Source organism: Oryctolagus cuniculus, chromosome 4 (genome assembly GCF_051225735.1).
Source record: "Oryctolagus cuniculus isolate XC-2025 breed Fujian yellow rabbit chromosome 4, ASM5122573v1, whole genome shotgun sequence".
NCBI lineage: Eukaryota > Metazoa > Chordata > Mammalia > Lagomorpha > Leporidae > Oryctolagus > Oryctolagus cuniculus.
In genome coordinates this window covers 638,884-657,807 of record NC_142870.1, presented here as the reverse complement: position 1 = coordinate 657,807, position 18,924 = coordinate 638,884, and the positions used below count along the sequence as shown (strand labels likewise).

General features: G+C 53.2%; 2 protein-coding genes across 13 annotated transcripts in view; both read right to left on the bottom strand.

Moving 5' to 3' along the window:
- The window catches only part of LSS (lanosterol synthase), a 28,925-nt gene extending 19,539 nt beyond the window's left edge, over positions 1–9,386 (bottom strand). For 3 of the 5 annotated variants that reach the window (XR_011387661.2, XR_016232191.1, XM_002716861.6), the window contains exons 1-6: positions 9,249–9,386; positions 8,954–9,122; positions 7,679–7,817; positions 6,441–6,549; positions 5,852–5,973; positions 2,882–2,978 (exon numbers count right to left, since the gene is read on the bottom strand). Coding sequence is in view for 2 of the 5 variants with exons in the window: in XM_002716861.6 (XP_002716907.3) it covers positions 2,882–2,978; positions 5,852–5,973; positions 6,441–6,549; positions 7,679–7,817; positions 8,954–9,122; positions 9,249–9,262 (650 nt within the window). In the remaining 3 variants the exon portion in view is untranslated. Of the gene's footprint in view, positions 1–2,881; positions 2,979–5,851; positions 5,974–6,440; positions 6,550–6,948; positions 7,063–7,678; positions 7,818–8,953; positions 9,123–9,248 lie in introns of all 5 variants that reach the window. The other 2 variants (XR_016232190.1, XM_089330441.1) reach the window with 2 other exon arrangements.
- Positions 9,387–15,113: 5,727 nt separating this feature from the next.
- MCM3AP (minichromosome maintenance complex component 3 associated protein) overlaps positions 15,114–18,924 on the bottom strand; it is a 67,436-nt gene continuing 63,625 nt past the window's right edge. For all 8 annotated transcript variants that reach the window (XM_051859504.3, XM_089330424.1, XM_070071721.2 and 5 more), the window contains 2 exons: positions 17,748–17,895; positions 15,114–15,508 (listed from right to left, as the gene is read on the bottom strand). In XM_051859504.3, coding sequence (XP_051715464.3) covers positions 15,350–15,508; positions 17,748–17,895 — 307 coding nt within the window. In that variant the 3' untranslated portion in view covers positions 15,114–15,349. The remainder of the gene's footprint in view (positions 15,509–17,747; positions 17,896–18,924) is intronic.

The following is an 18,924-nucleotide window of genomic DNA, read 5'->3' as shown; positions in this document are numbered from 1 at the left end:
CCTTTCTAAGCATGGACACGGAGCAGCCAGCCATGTTCCTGTGGGTGGCCAAGCCCCACGGCCACACCCTTCCAGGGAGCTCACAGCCCTGCTAGCTCATTTGCTTCCCATGGCTGAAGCAGGTGACCAAACTCCCACACACTCAGCTTTGTCTATGGTTTTCTTTGTGTAACAAACACCGTGGCGACTAAAACTAACAATAGGGACATTTTGGACTATTATTCTAGAACTCAAAGTTTGTCTTAAAGACTTATTTTAAGGGGGTGAAGCTGCCGCCTGTGCTGACAGCACCCCACAACAGAGGTCTGAGTCTCAGCTGCCTGTGCTTCCAATTCACCCCCTGCTAATGCGTCTGGAAAGGCAGCGGAAGATGGCCTGAGTCTGATGTGGGAGACCCAGATGGAGTTCTTCAGCCTGGTCCAACCCCAGCCATTGTGGCCATTTGGGGAATTCTGCCTTCCTTTCAAATAAATAATCTTTTTTTTAAATTTTTTTTAAAGTTACTATTTTCTTTAATTTTTTTTTTTTTTTTTGGACAGGCAGAGTGGACAGTGAGAGAGATAGAGAGAAAGGTCTTCCTTTCCCATTGGTTCGCCCTCCAATGGCCGCCGTGGCCAGCACACCGCGCTGATCCGATGGCAGGAGCCAGGTACTTATCCTGGTCTCCCATGGGGTGCAGGGCCCAAGCACTTGGGCCATCCTCCACTGCACTCCCTGGCCACAGCAGAGAGCTGGCCTGGAAGAGGGACCGGGACAGAATCCGGCGCCCCGACCGGGACTAGAACCCGGTGTGCCGGCGCTGCAAGGCAGAGGATTAGCCTAGTGAGCCGCGGCGCTGGCCTTTTTTTTTTTTTAATTTACTGTAAAATCTTTAAGAACATCATATCTGGGGCCGGCGCTGTGGCACAGGGGGTTAAAGCTGCGGCCTGCAGTGCAGGTGTCCCATATGGGCGCCGGTTTGAGTCCTGGCTGCTCCACTTCTGATCCAGCTCTTTGCTACAGCCTGGGAAAGCAGAAGATGGCCCAACTCCTTGGGCCCCTGTACCCACACGGGAGACCTGGAAGAAGCTCCTGGCTCGTGGCTTCAGATTGGCTCAGCTCTGGCCGTTGCGGTCATTTGGGGAGTGAACCAGCGAATGGAAGGCCTCTCTGTCTCTACCTCTCTGTGTAACTCTGTCTTTCAAATAAATAAAATTAATCTTTAAAAAAAAAAGAATGTTGTATCTGGCTATGGCCTGGTTTCTGACCACTGTGTGCAGGGCTGGCACTGCTATGCCAGCTTCCCAGAGCTGGTGCGCACCTGGCTCATTTTCCTCTCTCTCGCTTCCAGCCTCTCTGCTCCCTCACGTGGACACCAGCCGCAGGCCACCTGCATGTTCTTGAGGGCTGGTCCACTTTTACAGTTTGGGAAGCACACTTTTGCTTTCCTATTGCTAGAATGGTTCAGGGTCCCTGAGCCTCAATCCCACTCTCTGCCCTGTACCCTTGAAACTGTCCCTTAAGTCAACCCCAACAAGCCAGCAGCACAGCAGAACAGGAGGGCTCTGCCGAGTTTATGTGGTGCTGGGGCCTCCCCTCGTGACCTGGTCATGTGTGTAACACTGGGTGCAAACTTATCTGCCAAGGAATGCTTTCTAGGGAGACATCATGGCTTGTATCTGATACTCACAAGATCTTAAAAGACACTGGTAAAGGATATCAGATGATAAGGAATTGGTGTTGATTTTGCTAGGTATTTAACCATTAAAAAAAAAAAAAAAGCACCTCCTGAAAACACACACTGATGTGTTCAAGGCCGAAAGATGCCAGGGTTTGCTGCAACAGCCAAAGCAGGCTTCAGCACTGTGGCACTGGGGGTAAGCCACCAGCTACCAACACTGGCATCCCAGTGGGTATAGGGTTTTTGGTTTTTTGTTTTGTTTTGTTTTGTTTTTTACAGGTAGAGTTATAGACAGTGAGAAAGAGAAAGGTCTTCCTTCCATTGGTTCACTCCCCAAATGGCTGCTACGGCCGGCGCAGTGCCAATCCGAAGCCAGGGGTGCAGAGGCCCAAGCACCTGGGCCATCCTCCACTGCCATCCCAGGCCACAGAGAGAGCTGGACTGGAAGAGGAGCAATCAGGCGCCCATATGGGATGCCGGTGCCGCAGGCAGAGGATTAACCAAATGAGCCAAAGCACCAGCCCCAGTGGGTATAGGTTTGATTCCCCGCTGCTCCACTTCTGATCCAGCTCTCTGCTAACGTGCCTGGGAAAGCATCACAAGATGGCCCAAGTGTTTGGGCCCCTGCACCAACGTGGGAGATCTGGATGAAGGCTAGGCTCCTTTGCCCTGGCCCAGACCTGGCCATTTGGGAAGTAAACCAGTGGATGGAAGATCTCTCCCCGCACCCTGGTCCCAATTCTATAACTCTTCAAATAAATAAATATCTTAACCACATGATCAGCTAGGCAGGGGCACACTTCTCTCCACACGATCAGCTGGCCAGGGCACACTTCTCTCCACACGATCAGCTGGCCAGGGCACACTTCTCTCCACACGATCAGCTGGCCAGGGCACACTTCTCTCCACATGATCAGCTGGCCAGGGCACACTTCTCTCCACACGATCAGCCACCTACATACACACGAAGTGCGAGCTCCCAGCTACACCACATGTGGGCTCTGCAGGGGCAATGAAGCACCCTGCCTTCCTCCCTCCTGTCCAGCTAGGAAGCCCTTTCCATCCGTCTAGGACACGGATGCAAGCATGGCCTCTGCAGGACACTGACCCGCTCTGCCTGCCTCTCCTGGAAACAGCCAGCACATGGCAGTGGGGCCTGTCACTCTGCTCCTGGGGAAGGCAGGGGGAGCCAGGGGGAACCAGGCAGACAAGCAAGCTTACCACATCTCCGGGAACAGGGTGTTGAGGCCTTCCCAGCTGTAAACGTTCAGGATGGCCAGCCAGAACTTCCCCCAGGAGGGGATGGCCACAGCACCCCCTGGGAGAGAGAACAAGCTCACGTCATCTGCCTCTTAGACCAGGGCCTCTGGCATGAGGGAAGTCACTGAGTCCCACAATTCGCAGGTGAGAAACAGGTTCCAGAGCTGCCCAGGACGGCCCGGGACACCACAGTGCTGGGTGAACCCCGCAGCTTTCCCACGAGCACATCCAAGCCGGCAGGTGTTAAAACCCCATCCTGGCCGACGCCGCGGCTCAATAGGCTAATCCTCTGCCTGCGGCGCCGGCATACCGGGTTCTAGTCCCGGTCGGGGTGCCGGATTCTGTCCCAGTTGCCCCTCTTCCAGGCCAGCTCTCTGCTGTGGCCAGGGAGTGCAGTGGAGGATGGCCCAAGTGCTTGGGCCCTGCACCCCATGGGAGACCAGGAGAAGCACCTGGCTCCTGGCTTTGGATCAGTACAGTACGCCGGCTGCAGCGCGCCAGCTGCAGTGGCCATTGGGGGGTGAACCAACGGAAAAAGGAAGACCTTTCTCTCTCTCTCTCTCTCTCACTGTCCACTCTGCCTGTCAAAAAAAAAAAAAAAAAAAAAAAAAAAAAAAAAAAAAAAAAGTCCCAGGAAGAAGCACAAGACGGCAGCTCCCTGGGAAGATACAGGGACACTCTGGTGCTTGTGTGAGGGAGAAGGGTGTCCAGCCCTCCGCACCTTGGGTCAAGCCTAAGCGCCTAAGCTGCCCTGTCTATGGGATCTCCTCTTGGCAGTCAGCCCAGCACAGGTGCAATGATGGGCCCAGGCTCAAAAGTGACAACACCTGGGACTCCATGGCTGATGCCATCTCCAGCGGTACCAGCCCCAGCTCTGCCTCAAACCCAGGCACGCAAAAGTCAACAAAACCCCAGGACGCCTTCAGGAACAGTACAGCCAAACACATCCCTCCACCACGCAGGTGCCAGGGGGCCGTTCGTGACACCACCACCAAACGTTTACAGAAGAATGCAGGGTCTCATGAGAATTTGTGACAAACTCCTCACCTAGCCTAGCAGGCCAAGAGACCACTGAATAAATGACATTTAAGGAAGAAAGTAGAGGACAGCGGGGCTGGGGAGGTGCTGTCCAGGTGAGGGCACAGCACACGCAGAGCCCTGCACTGGGAAGGGGCTTCAGGACCTGAGAGGCAGCGCAGGGCAGGGTCGACTGCAGAACAGAAACACGGCTGAGCGTCACGGTCAGAGCAACAGGAGCCATGGTGCCTGTCAGCCTGTAACCCCTTCTGAGCTCACAGGCAAGGGGCGAGGCAGCCCAGGCAGGGCACGGGACGTGAGTGTGCAGTGTGGGAGTGGAGTCCTGCTGCCCGCGCCGGGGCTGCCTCCAGAGACAGGTTCCTTGTGCCCTCTCACAAGCAGTGCGCAAGCGTGTTGTTGTTAACTCCTGCCAATCTGTAATAAACTGGGACAGACACTGTAACACAGTGGGATGCCCACAGCCCACATCAGAGCTCAGTCCTGGCTGCTCCATGATTCCAATCCAGCTGCCTGCTAATGCTGATGAGGTAGCAGATGACGGCCCAAACACTTAGGTTTCTGCTACCCACAGGGGAGACCGGCTTTAGCCTGGCCTAATCCTAGCTATTGTGGGCATTTGGGGAGTTAACCGCGGAGGGATGATCGCTCTGTGTCTTCCTCTCTGTCACTGTCTTGTAAATAAGCTAAATAAATCCTCAAACAAAAAAGAAAAAAGCAAGAAAGAAAACAATCATTTGATTCACTTAATTTGCTTTTTTTTTTTTCTTTTCAAGTTTTTTAAGAGGCAGACAAAGAGAGAGACAGACTAACAGAAAGATCTCCTGGGGCCAGTGTTGTGGTGTAGTGGGCAAAGCTGCCACCTGCAGTGCCGGCACCCGATGTGGGCAATGGTTGGAATCTGGGCTGCTCCACTTCCAATCCAGCTCCCTACTGGCATGCCTGGGAGAGCAGCGGAGGTTGGCTCAAGTCCTTGGGCCCCTGCACCTACGTGGGAGACCCGGAGGAAGCTCTAGTGTCCTGGCTTCGGATTGGCCCAGCTCCAGCCATTGTGGCCATTTGGGGAATGAACCAGAGGTTGGAAGACCTCTCTCTCTTTCTGCCTCTGCCTCGCAAATAAATAAAAATCTCTAAAAAAAAAAAAAAAAAAAAAAAAAAAAAAAAAAAAAAAACAGAAAGAGCTCCCATCTGCTAGTTTACACTCTAAATGCCTGTAATGGCTAGGACTAGGCTAAGCAGAAGCCAGGAGCTGGGAATTCAACTTGGAGAGCAAGAACCCAATCACTCAAGTCATCACCACTGTGCCCCGTGGTCTGCTTTACCAGCAAGGTAGAGTGAGGAGACAGAGCCAAGAGCCAAACCCTGGACATAAGGCTAAACATCCACTGCCTTAATCTGCTTTCTATTTTTTTTTTTTTATTTTTTGACAGGCAGAGTGGACAGTGAGAGAGAGAGAGACAGAGAGAAAGGTCTTCCTTTTTGCCGTTGGTTCACCCTCCAATGGCCGCCGTGCTGCAGCCAGTGCACCGCGCTGATCCGAAGGCAGGAGCCAGGTGCTTCTCCTGGTCTCCCATGGGGTGCAGGGCCCAAGCACTTGGGCCATCCTCCACTGCACTCCCTGGCCACAGCAGAGAGCTGGCCTAGAAGAGGGGCAACCGGGACTAGAACCCGGTGTGCCGGCGCCACAAGGCGGAGGATTAGCCTAGTGAGCCGTGGCGCCGGCCTTAATCTGCTTTCTAAAAACATACTGGCAGGTTAAATAGTTTACACCTATTTCCGCTTAAACACCTGTTTTCTCCAGTGTCTCAACAAAGGTACACTGTCTCCCATTTGCAAGAGCCCGTTCTACCAGCCTGACGGGATCCCTTCATCTAGCATGCACTGTGCAGGGTCTACCTTTCTGGTGAAGAAGGTTCCGGGCTCGGACAAGGTCAGGATCATCAGGCCCGACACCCAGAATTCTGAGAGACACGTAGTTGAGTGCAGTCCCGAAGACCGTGGACTTGTCCTCGATGTGCCTGCCGGAGTGGGTCAGCGAGAAAACGGTGTCTGGCGCGACTTTTAGGTAAAGCAATACCCCAGCAGCATCTCCTCAGGAAAGTAAGAATGCTTAACACACTTGACAGCGACGCGACCGACCGCACAGAGGCCAGCCCCCACGTCAACTGAGCAGCGCAAACCATCCGCCAGGACCTCACCTCTCAGCCCAAATGACTCCTCTGGTCAAGCACAGTGCGCTGCAAGCCAGGACCTGTCCCCGAGTGCGTGCCACACTGCAGGCAAGCGGCTGAGACGGCCCCCACCCACCCGCTGCTGCTTCCGAGTCAAGCGCAGTTTCCGCCGTCTCCGGGATTACAGACGGAAGGTTTTCCCTGAGGCACGTGGGTCTCAGGGGTCTCCCAACCTCCCCTCCCCGGAGGGCCACCTGCAAACCTGGGCAGCTCCTACAGGAAGCACACAGAGGACACGGGTCAGGCACACTCACAGGCCCCAGCCGCCATCAGGGAGCTGCACTGAGCGCAGGTACCGCACCATCTCTTCTCGGTATCCGGCCGGCAGAGGGATTCGTGCCGTGTGGCATGTGATCAGGAGGCCTGTGCGGCAGGAGAGATGGCCCTCTCTGGGAGCAGGTACCTGGCACTGCTAAGCCCAGTGAGGACCCCACCGCACAGGTGTGCCCCAAGGGTCTCCTTCACTCAGAAAGGAGCCCAGGAAGGCATCCCTCCCTGCAGCCTGCAGAGCCCACCTGGCCATGCCTGGATCCCAGGACAGAGTCAAACACCACACAGCGCACAGCACCTTGGGGAGGTTTCCCAGAGTGCCCCAAGGCCCACGGGGAGCTAGCATTTAAGGTCAGCGGGGCTGGGAAAGAAACCTAAATGGATCACTGCTGGAGGGGACAGTACTTACTTGCTCATCTACATTTTTGCTTCATAAAATTGTTATGAGCGCATGCCACTCTGCAAACATGCCGGGAAGACAACAGCACATACCACCCACCAGGAGCCTTGCATTTCCAGGCTGCTCCTCCCAGGCTTGGTGCCCTCAGGCCATCCTCCACCTAGGGCCTTCTCCATGTCAGCTCCATCAGCCTCGCACCCACGTGTCTGGCACAAGATGGGTCTCAGGGAAAGTTATCCCAGGAACAAACCCAATTACACAAGAATTCAAGGGGTGCCACTCGCACAAAAAGTCCCAGCTCCTCCACTTCAGCCTGGCCCAGCCCTGGCTGTGGAGGACATTTGGGGAGTGAACCAATGAATGGAAGATTGACCTCTCCCTCCCTCTCTCTCATTGTTGTTCTTTCAAGTAGATGAAAATAAACAAACATTAAAAAAAAAAAGAACGTGCCTACACTGTGTTCACAGCAGACATCAGCTTCCACCCACAACCTGCCCACCTATAGCACCTTGGCTTGGCCCAGGCTGGGCCCTGTACCTGCAGTCTTTCTACTCTGTGCTGGGACTCCAGCCGTGCTCCCAGCACAACCCCCTAGGGAAACCCTGGCGTCTGGTGTTTGGCACCCTCTCCTGGGCAGGGCTAGCTGCGCCCTCACGCCCACTCCCCAGCCAGCACCAGCAACAGGAGGACTCAGATGCAGGGCCACCCTCCCCAGCCCTTTGCCACGGGTTCCTGGGTTTTCACCTGTTTCAGCAGGGACCTAGGCCAGGCCGGGCAGGATGAGCCAGGGTGGCCATGCCCTAAGGTTGTGGAAGCACGCACCTGGCAGGAGGAACAGTGGGCCTCCGTAATCACCCGTCCAGTGCCCATCCTCAGCCTGCAGTCCCACGTAAAACGTTATTCCGTTCAGAGCCCCCTCAAGGGCAGTGTGGGCTTTGGGCAAGTCCTTAAAATAACTCGTCTGCAAGAGGAAAGGAGAGATCAGTGCTAAGGGGTCTGGGGCCCTGCAAGAGGGGCCTTCATCATTCAGGCAATGCAAAATGGCAAATCTAAATTAAATTTCTGGCTCCCAGATTCAGTCTGGTCCAGCCCCAGCTGTTGTGGGCATCTGGGGAGTGACCAGTGGTTAAAAGATCTCTGTCTCTTTGCCTTTAAAACAAAACTAAAATAAATTTTAATTAAAAATATGATAGATAAGTTTCAACTGCTTCAGTCAAAATTTTCAGAGTGAGGGTTGGTGTTGTGGCTAGCAGGCACAGCCACCACTTGCAACACCTGCACCCCATATGGGTGTCAGTGTGTGTCCCGGTTGCTCCTCTTCTGATCCAGCTACCTGCTGTGGCCTGGGAAAGCAGTGGAAGATGGTCCAAGGGCTTGGGCCCCTGCACCCACGTGGGGCACCAGGATGAAACTCCTGGCTTCTGGCTTTGGCCTGACCCAGCACTGGCTGTTGCAGCCACCTGGGGAGTGAACCAGCAGATGGAAGATCTCTGCCTCTCCCTGTCTCTCTGTAACTGACTTTCAAAGAAATAAGTAAGTGCTCTTTAAAAATTGTTTTCAAAGTCAATACCACAACTCAGCAAAGTACAAGGGCTGTTCCAGCACTTACGGTTTTGGTTTATTTGCAGACTCTCTCCACCATTCCCCCAGATCAATCATGGGTCTGAGAACACAGCCTGAGGCTGGGGAGATGCTGCCCAGGTGCTAAGCTGCAACACCCCGTATGGCAGTGCTTGGTTCGAATCCCAGCTCCTCCCCTTCCTCCTAATCTGTACTCTGGGTAGCAGCTGGGTCCCTGTCACCCACGATAGGGGGAGGGGGCTGGAGCCGCATCTGGCTTTGGCCTGGCTCAGCCCTGGCTCCTGTGGACATTAGGGGAGTGAACCAGTGGGGAGAGACCGCTCCATGTGTCTGCCTTTCAGAGAAAATAACAATAAAAGCAGGAGGCAGGGCGGGGCACTGATGCCCACCTCGGCCTCTCAGCATGGCCCGGCTTGGCGAGGAGCCCCACCACACACGGACACACAACCAAAACACCGGGCCAGAAAAACACCATTACGACTGCCTGAAGTCCTCTCACGACCGGGAGCCACTTACGGTGTCCAGCCCCACCGAGTGCGCCTCCAGGGCGGTCTGCGCGCGTTCCGGGGCCTCGGTGTCCCCGACGTACGTCCACGTCTGCCGCCCCAGCTCGCTGCGGAGGCGCCAGCGGCTGAGGTCCGTGGCGGGCTCCGTCTTATAGGGTCCCCCTCGACGACGCAGGCTCCTGGCGCGACAAGCTCGGGTGAGCACGCTCCTCCCGGCCGCGACCCCCGGCCCCGGGCGCCTCCCGCCCCGCGCGCCCCTCTGCTCAGCACCCAGCCCGCCCGGCGCGGGCCCGGCGCGCACTCACGTGCCCTCCGTCATGACCGCAGCCCGGCTCCTCGCCCCCCGCAGCCGCCGACTGCAGCACCCCTAGTAGTCAGGACCCACCGCCCCCGGCCCGGCCCCCCGCGTACCGCGCAGGCGCGCGCCTCGGCTGACGGGCGGAGCCGGGTGAGCCGACGGACTCGCAACCAATCAGGACGCAGCGAAAGTGGGCCCGGGACTCGCCCGGCGGCCGCAGTGGTGGAGCGCGCGACGCCCCATGGGGAGGGAGGCGGGACCTGCAGCGTGGGGGCGGTGCCGGCCGGAGCCTCCCGGGCGAGTGGGCGGGGCTCGTGCGGCGCGCGGGGGCGGAGCTGCGGGCGGGGGCGGGACGGCCTACCTGGGAGGGGCGCGGGGCCGGTCCTCGGTCCTCCCGCGCCGGACGTGTGCCGGGGAGCTCCCCGAGGCGAGTCCCGCCAGGCCGGAAGGGAGGCGGCTCTGGTGCGAAGGGGCGGTGAGGGCAAAGGCCCAGCAGCGGGAGGGGACCCTGAGACCCGGCGCTGGGCGGCGGGAAGGGCGGGAGAGGGACGCTCAGGGAACAGGACTTCAGCTTCGCTGGTGGACACGGACGGTATGGGCGCGCCCGGGCCCCGAAGGCAGAGGCTTTGGCAGGCCCGCGTCTCAGATAAAAACCCGGCGTGCGGAACAAGCTTCAGGTCAGCAGGCAAGTGGCTTAGCCACTGCTCGCCCCGGAGTCCGAAAAAAGCTCGCCTGCCAACCCAGGCCCGGCTGGACACTGCAGCCTCCAGGCCACAAAGCCGCCCCATGCCGCAGAGCGCCGATAGGATGCCTTCAGCCGAGGGGCCCCAGGAGGACCCGCACTCAAGGATTCGCCCACCTGTTGCATCGCTGCGCCTTTTGTCCAGCGAATGTGGAGAGTGGTGAAGGAGCCCGCTGCTGCTGTGAGCACCAGCTTCAACTCTGGCCCGCCTCTGCCGGGGTCGGGAGGCAGCAATGGTGGGAGGGAGCGGTCGCTGCCACCCACTCGGGAGACCTGGACTGTGTTGCTCCTGGCGGCAGCCCTGCTGTTGCAGGCATTTAGGGATGTGAACCAGTGAACAGCCGTGTCTCCCTGGCTCAAATAACCGAACCCCCCAGTTTTTTAAATATGAATCATTGAGGTAAGGGGCTCCAGGGGGCCAGCTCTGTGGCGCAGCTGTGCGAGGACTTGTCTGGCGAATCTGAGTGCGGGTACTCTGGGGTCCGTAGGCTGAAGGCATCCTATTTGTGGCCTGCAGGCTGCAGGCGTCCAGAGTCCTGGCTGCTCCACTTCCAATCCAGCTCCCTGCTGATGCACCTGGGAAAGCAGCAGGAGATGGCCCAAGGACTTGCCCCTGCTATCCACTCAGAGGAAGCTCCTGGCTTCAGCCTGGCCCAGCCCTGGCCGTTGTGGCCATTTGGGGAGTGAACCAGCAGAAGGAAGACCTCTCTCCCCTCTGTAAGTCAGTCTGTCTTTTTTTTTTTTTTTTTTTTGGACAGGCAGGGTGGACAGAGAGAGAGAGAGAGAGAGAGAGAGAGAGAGAGAGAAAGGTCTTCCTTTGCCGTTGGTTCACCCTGCAATGGCCGCTGCGGCCGGCGCACCGCGCTGATCCGATGGCAGGAGCCAGGAGCCAGGTGCTTCTCCTGGTCTCCCATGGGGTGCAGGGCCCAAGGACCTGGGCCATCCTCCACTGCACTCCCTGGCCACAGCAGAGAGCTGGCCTGGAAGAGGGGCAACCGGGACAGAATCTGGCGCCCCAACCGGGACTAGAACCCGGTGTGCCAGCGCCACAGGTGGAGGATTAGCCTACTGAGCCGCGGCGCCAGCCTGTAGGTCTGTCTTTCAAATAAATCTTAAAAAAAAAAAAAAAAAAAAAAAAAGTAGTAAAGGGCTGCAGGCTTCGTGGAATCCCCAGTGAAACCAGGTGATGAAGGGTTTGATGGGAAGAGCTTGGGTTTGACATTTCACAGGGATGTGTGTCGCAGTTTCCATTCCAGTCTCTTGCCCCCGTGTAGGGGAAGAGGCATGAGTAACGAAAGCAGGATTTATTAGAAGTGAGAGCAAACATTCAGATGGAAATGCAGGCAAACCCCTCTCCCCATGAGAGGTCCAGAGAAAAACCGAGGGCTGTCCAGTGAAAAATGGAGGACAGAGGCGAGAGAAAGCCCTACAACCACCTAAAAAATGTGCTCTCACTTCAGTGCTCCCTTATAGAGCAGGGGGTGGTTCCCTAAATGAATATACAAACCAGGTGGAGTTTGGGTGGGGTTGAGTGGGTGCGAAGTCTTCTGGGACATTTTTTTTTTTTTTTTTTTAAGATTTATTTTAGTCAGAGTTACACAGAGAGGAGAAGCAGAGAGAGGTCTTCCATCCGATGGCTCACTCCCCAGTTGGCCACAACAGCTGGAGCTAAGCAGATGCAAAGCCAGGAGCTTCTTCTGGGTCTCCCACGTGGTGCAGGGGCCCAAGGACCTGGGCCATCTTACACTGCTTTCCCAGACCACAGCAGAGAGCTGGACAGAAGTGGAGCAGCCGGGACTCGAACCAGTACCCGTATGGGATGCCAGCACTGCTGGTGGCAGTCTTACCTACTACGCCACAGCGCCAGTCCCTGGGACAGTTTCACACAGGATGGAAGAGTGGGCATGCTGGACTGGTGCGTAAGTTACAAAGCAGAGCTAAACCAGAAATTTCCAGTTCATTTTTCCCTAATTCCTGCCTATTCTGGGCCCGATAGCAACAGGACTGTAATTTTTATGTTAGATAATATTCTTTTTTAAATATCTAAGAAAAAAATCCATCTGAAATTCAGATAAATTTCTAGGGACACTCATGAGAAAAAATTTTTCTCTCTGCTTGTACTCCACAATGTCCAGGTTGTTCAGAAAATTGCATACAGAAAGGGCCAAGGTTTTTGGGCTTGACAGCTAGGTATATATGGTCATTTATCAAAACAAAATTTCAGCTTTCCACATACCAGGGATCTGGTATGACAGATATTAGACAAATGGAAATGATGAGTGGGCTGGTATCCAGGAGAAAGGACAAGCTGCACAGGAGTCTGGATGTCAGCTCTTCTCTGGCGCTGTGTAAAATCACGTGATCGGGTAAGATCAACTTTAAAGAGGATGATACAATTCCAAACAGGAACTGTCCAAGCTATGACAGGAAGACAGGGTTTCCCATAGTGTCATCTTCCAGAGAAAGTGGGATTAGCACATTACCTGATATGCAGGACTGAGGGGAAGATTCAAACTTAAGCATAGTTTTAGATGTAGTAGTAACAGGAGTACAAAACACCAAGCAGTTACTAACTCCAGGAAAAACGCAAAAGTTTTACCAAAAAATACATCATAATATGCATGGAAAATGCATGTAATTCTTTCTTTCCCTTGTAGAATCATAACTTAATGCGTGGCTCAACCACAAACAGTAAACACAATCATACTTTAAATGCAAATGTCAGCCAACATTGTATTAAACTGTTTGAGACCAACAAGAGAAGAAATATAGGTATTTAGTTGAGGGTATTTAGAAGAGAGTGTAAGAGCAAACTCCTTTCATTGTAGTGTGGGGAGCAACTTGGACTAGACTAAGTTACTGGAATTAAGACTTATTCTGCCGGCGCTGTGGCTCACTAGGCTAATCCTCCACCTAGCGGCGCCAGCACACCGGGTTCTAGTCCCGGTCGGGGCGCCGGATTCTGTCCCAGTTGCCCCTCTTCCAGGCCAGCTCTCTGCTGTGGCCTGGGAGTGCAGTGGAGGATGGCCCAGGTGCTTGGGCCCTGCACCCCATGGGAGACCAGGAAAAGCACCTGGCTCCTGGCTCCTGCCATCGGATCAGCGCGGTGCGCCGGCCGCAGCGCGCCGGCCGCAGCGGCCATTGGAGGGTGAACCAACGGCAAAGGAAGACCTTTCTCTCTCTCTCTCTCTCTCTCTCTCTCTCACTGTCCACTCTGCCTGTTAAAAAAAAAAAAAAAAAAAAAAAAAAAAGACTTATTCTATGCATCTGCTCTCCCACAATATGGCGCTGGGAGAGGAGTAAACAACTTCTATACGGCTGCCTCTCACCAACTTGAGTGATGACCTGCAGGAGCTGATCCTGCTCCTGATTGGAGGAGAGTAGCGTACTCGGCGTATGGGTAGCAGAGTTGGGATTGGTGGAAGAGGACTATAAAGGAGGAGAGACACAACATGCACCGGGAACATCTAAAGGGAACATCCGGATAACATCTGAGCAGCCCCCGAGAGAGCCGGCCGGCGGTGTGCCGCTCCCCCGCGGAAGTGGGGAAAGTGGCAGGGGGAGCCGCCCTTCCATGGAGGTGGAGGGGTCAGCAGCCAACCTGGGAAGAACCAGCAGCAAACCCGGGAAGGGCCGAGCAGACAAAAGAACAGCGCAGGGTCCTGTGTCGTTCCTCCACGAAGAGGGAGAGCGACATTGTAGGAAATCAACAAGTCTAAAATCACGATTAAAAAACAGTAGTAAGCTGTTATTGATAAAGATGAAATCAATCACTGAAGAAACCCCTCAAAAAGTTGAGTAGCCAGTGTGGCATAGCAGGATGAGCTACGGCTTGCCACGCCGGCATCCCATACGGGTGCTGCTTCCTGTCCTGGCTGCTCGACTTCAGTCCAGCTCCGTGAATATGGCCTGGGAAGGCAGGCAGAGCACACGCTCCCCAGCCACTGGTTCACTTCCCAAATGTCCCCAGGGTCCAGGGCTAGGCTGGGGACCTGAACTCAATGTCAGTACTCCATGTGCGTGGCAGGCACCCAATTATTTGAACCATTACAGCATACCTCCTAGGTTCTGCACTGGCAGAACTGAACCTAGCCACACAGTGTGGGACACAAGCATCTTAACCACCAGGCTAAATGCCCATTCTCTGACCACCAATCTTAAACTGGGTACTTAGGGGTAGACATTTGGTGTTGTCCATTCCAGAGGCCTGTGTCCTGTATCGGAGTGCTTAGGTTCAAATCCTGGCTGTGTTTTCCAATCCAGTTTCTTACTGATGCACACCCTGGGAGGCAGCAGGTGATGGCCCAAGTAATTAGGTTCTTAAGACCCAGACTGAGTCCCCGGCTCTTGACTTCTCCCCAGCTCTGGCCCTTGTGGCCATCTGGGGATGAACCAGTGGATAGAAGATGTCTCTGTATCTCTTATTTCAAATAAAATAAATCTTAAAACAAAAACAAACAAAAAACCATTAAGTAGTGTTTGGGGGAAACACGATTGGCAGAACTCCCAATCCACTGGTTCTTCCCAAATACCCAAAACAGCCAGAGCTGGGCCAGGCTGGAGCCAGGTGCCAGGAACTTAGCCTGGGTCCTCAAATGGGTGCCAGGAAACCAACTACTTGAGCCAACACCTACTGCCTCCCAGGGTGTATATCAGCAAGAAACTGGATGGGAGAACACAGCCAGGATTTGAGCCCCAGGCACTCTGATACAGGACACAGGCCTCCTCAACAGGTAGGCAAATGCCCACCCCTAAATACCCGGTTTATGATTGGTGCTCAGATTGGGCATTAGCATTAAGACGACTGTGTCTGGTACTGGGGCGGCTGGTTTCAGTTCCAAACCTCAGCTTCCTGCCGATGCAGAGCTTTGGAGGCAGGCAGTAATGGCTCCAGCAACTGGGCCCCTGCCACCCACATGGAACACTTGATTTCCAGGCCTCCAGCCCCAGCCACTGGGGACATTTGCAAAGTGAACCAGTAGATGGGGAGCACACGCTCTGTCTATGCCCCTCAAATAAATAAAAGTTTTTGTTGTTACTGTTGTTTTTTAAGGAACAAACTGCAGACACATGCAACAACATGAATAAATCTCAAAAATATTTTTAAAGAACCAAACAGATAACAATATCTGGATGTCATAGGAGGAAGGAAACTTTTATTCTGAAAACTGGGAGCAATCTCATTAGACATTTAAATGATTTATTACATGATTAATAATCACATTTCTAAGAGTGCATCAAGCATCTGAGAATAACATTATTTTGAGTAAAAGGAGAAACTCTTCTAGAGCACCCGACCCCTCAGGTCAGAGTGCTCAGATGTCCACCATGTCCAGCAGTGCAGAGAGATCCTCAGGTCAGAGTGCTCAGATGTCCACCATGTCCAGCAGTGCAGAGAGATGCAGCTGGGAGGCAACCTCCTCTTCCCTTGAACTCTGGACCAGCCGGTCCAGGTGCTTCAGCCGTTCACTCAGACAAGTGCCTGCTGCCTCTGACAGCTGCGTTGGCTCCCCTGTCCTTTCACTCTATTGGAATGAAACAATGAAACCAAAGGAGTTGTGAGGTTCGGATAAACCAGCACCTACTTTCTGTGCAGGCACTAGGTCTGGCTCATGGTAGAAGCCTCATCTGGGGCCTGCTCCAGCCTCTTCTAGCACATTCACACAGCTGGTATCATCAGCAAATGGACTATTTCTCTGTGTATTCTATCATGAACAATTCCAGTGTCAATCACTTTTATCAAATATTGTCAAGGAGGGCCAGCATTGTGGCACAGTGGGCTAAACTGCTGCCTGCAATGCCGGCATCCCACATGGGCACCAGGCTGCTCCACTTCCCATCCAGCTTCCTACGAATGTGCCTGGGAAAGCAACAGAAGATGGCTCAAGTCCTTGGGCCGCTGCACCCATGGGGGAGACCCAGATGGAGTTCCAGGCTCCTGGCTTCAGCCCAGCCCAGCCCAGCCCAGCCCAGCCCTAGCAGTAGCGGCCATTTGGGGAGTGAACCAGCAGATGGAAGATCTCTCTGTCTCTTACACCTCTCTATAACTCTCTTTCAAGTAAACAAATATTTTTTTCTTCTTCTTAGAAATAAATCTTAAAAAACGTTGTCAAGGGCTGTGAACTATTCCATCATATAAATGTATTGTAATTGCTAAAACAGACTCCCAGCAGTTATTTGTCTCTATTTTTAGAACACTCAGTACTACAATGAACATGTTGGGGCATATTTGGTAGTTTCTTTATCATGGAAATGCTGACTCAAAGGGTAAAAATACTTTCAAAGTATTTGCCAAATTGATAAATGCAAACAGTATGTCACCTCAGTCTGCTTTGCTCCCCATTAAAGGGCTTCCGAAAGTCAGTCCAGGACCACCCTTTTTACCTGTCCAACAGCACATATCTGTGCCTAAAACTCTATTTTTGCTTCTTTAACCACTGAAGGAAGGCTAGTGAGATAGACCTGGGACTTGGGAATCAGTTAGATCTGGCTTTGAAAAGCAGCTCTGCCCCTGACGAGCTGAACACTCTTGGGTGAGGTTCTTGAATTCTGAGAGCTTACCATCATTTATTAATCTTCCTCAGGAAAACTCAACTCTAGAAGCCAACTCTGCGTGATGCCAAGGCTATGACACAATGCTCCACAAACAGAAGCCACCTTTGTTACACCTGTCCACGCCCTTAATGTATGCCAGCACATGGTTACAGGCTTCATTCAGTTCTTTTTTTAAAACATTTATTTATTTATTTGAAAGAGTTCACTGGTTCACTCCCCAATTGGCCACAACAGCCACAGCTGCGCTGATCCAAACCCAGGAGCCAGGATCTTCTTCCGGGTCTCCCACGCGGATGCAGGGGCCCAAGGACTTGGGCCGTTTTCTATTGCTTTCCCAAGCCATAGCAGAGAGCTGGCTCGGAAGTGGAGCAGCCAGGTCTCGAACCGGTGCCTGTATGGGATGCCGCACTGCAGGCTTTACCTGCTAGGCCACAGCACTGGCCCCTCATTCAGTTAAGCATGTTTCGGGGCCAGCATTGTGGCGCAGCAGGGTAAGATGCCACCTACAACACCGGCATTCATATGGGTGTCAATTTGAGTCCTGGCTGCTCCACTTCCAATCCAGGTTCCTAATTGGCTTGGAAAACAGCAGAGGATGGCTCAACTACTTGGGCACCTGCCATCCACAAGGAAGAGCAGGATAGAGTTCTAGGCTCATGACTTCAGCATGGCCCAGTGCTGAACATTGTAGCCATCTGGAGAGTAATCAGCAGATGGAACATCTCCCCCCGGCCCCCAACCTTGCCTTTCAAAGAAATAAATCTTCTGGGGGCTGGTGCTGTGGCTTAGTAGACTAAGCCTTCGCCTGCAGCACCACATCCAATATGGGTGCTGGTTTGAGTCCAGGTTGCTCTTCTTCTGATCCAGCTCCCTACAGATAGCCGGGGGAAGCAGCAGAAGTGCTTGGGCCTCTGCACGCATGTGGGAGACCGAGAAGCTCCTGCTTCAGATCGGCCCAGCTCCATTTAGAGAGTGAACCAGCAGATGGAAGACCTTTCTCTGTGTCTCTCCCTCTCTCTCTCTGTAACTTTCCCTCTCTAATAAATAAATAAATCTTTAAAAAAAAAAAAAAAAGCCTTACAATAGTATTAAGAAATGGCATAATTCAAGTTAATACTTTACTGGTCATCATAACATCAGATGATGAATTAAGACATTACATTTTTTCCCAGCCATTTTCTGTCTTTAATGAATGTGTTCAGGGCTCACCTGTGGGCTGGTGGCTACAGTTGTTTTCACCAGAGGCTCGATAGTCTGGGGGAGAGACACTAGAGTCTGAGGGAGGTAGAGAGGAAGTGAAGGCTCTCTAAACGCTCTCGAGTCGTCAGACAACCACCGCTGAAGTTGATTTTCAAACCTGAAACAGTGATCACAAATTCAGAAACATTTGAGTATTAGGAAGCAAAAAGTGAACTGTTATGCATTTTTCTTCTATACATACTTTTTTGTAAAGATTTATTTATTTATTTGAAAGGCAGCGTTTCACAGAGAAGGAGAGGCAGAGAGAGAGAAAGGTCTTCCATCCACTGGTTCACTCCCCAAATGGCCCCAATGGCCAGAGTTGGACCGATCCAAAGCCAGGCGCTTCCTCCGGGTCTCCCATGTGGGTGCAGGGGCCCAAAAACTTGGGCCATCTTCTACTGCTTTCCCAGGCCACAGCAGAGCCGGATCAGAAGTGGAGCAGCCAGGTCTTGAACCGGTGCCCATATGGGATGCCGGGACTGTAGGCAGTGGCTTTACCAGATATGCCACAGCACCAGCCCCTTTATGTACTTTCAATTTATATATAAGCTTTTGCTTTTTACTAAGAACAGAGCTTATGACATCAACTGAGAAGCAGAAATGTACTTTTTTTTTTTTTTTTTTTTGACAGGCAGAGTGGACAGTGAGAGAGAGAGACAGAGAGAAAGGTCTTCCTTTCCCATTGGTTCGCCCTCCAATGGCCGCCGCGGCCGGCGCACCGCGCTGATCCGATGGCAGGAGCCAGGTGCTTCTCCTGGTCTCCCATGGGGTGCAGGGCCCAAGCACTTGGGCCATCTTCCACTGCACTCCCTGGCCACGGCAGAGAGCTGGCCTGGAAGAGGGGCAACCGGGACAGAATCCGGCGCCCCGACTGGGACTAGAACCCAGTTTGCCGGGGCTGCAAGGCGGAGAATTAGCCTAGTGAGCTGTGGTGCCGGCTCAACAAATGTACTTTTGAAAAATTCAATATCCTCTGAATATGTAAGTCCAATTAATATTTAATGAGAAATGTGACATTGACTTTAAAAAATACATTTATATTATACTTAATAATACCTATAATTTTCTCATTTGGCATATCTCTCTATTTGACTTACTTTGGTTTTATGCACTTAGAATTAGTTTTTTTCTTTTTTTTTGATAG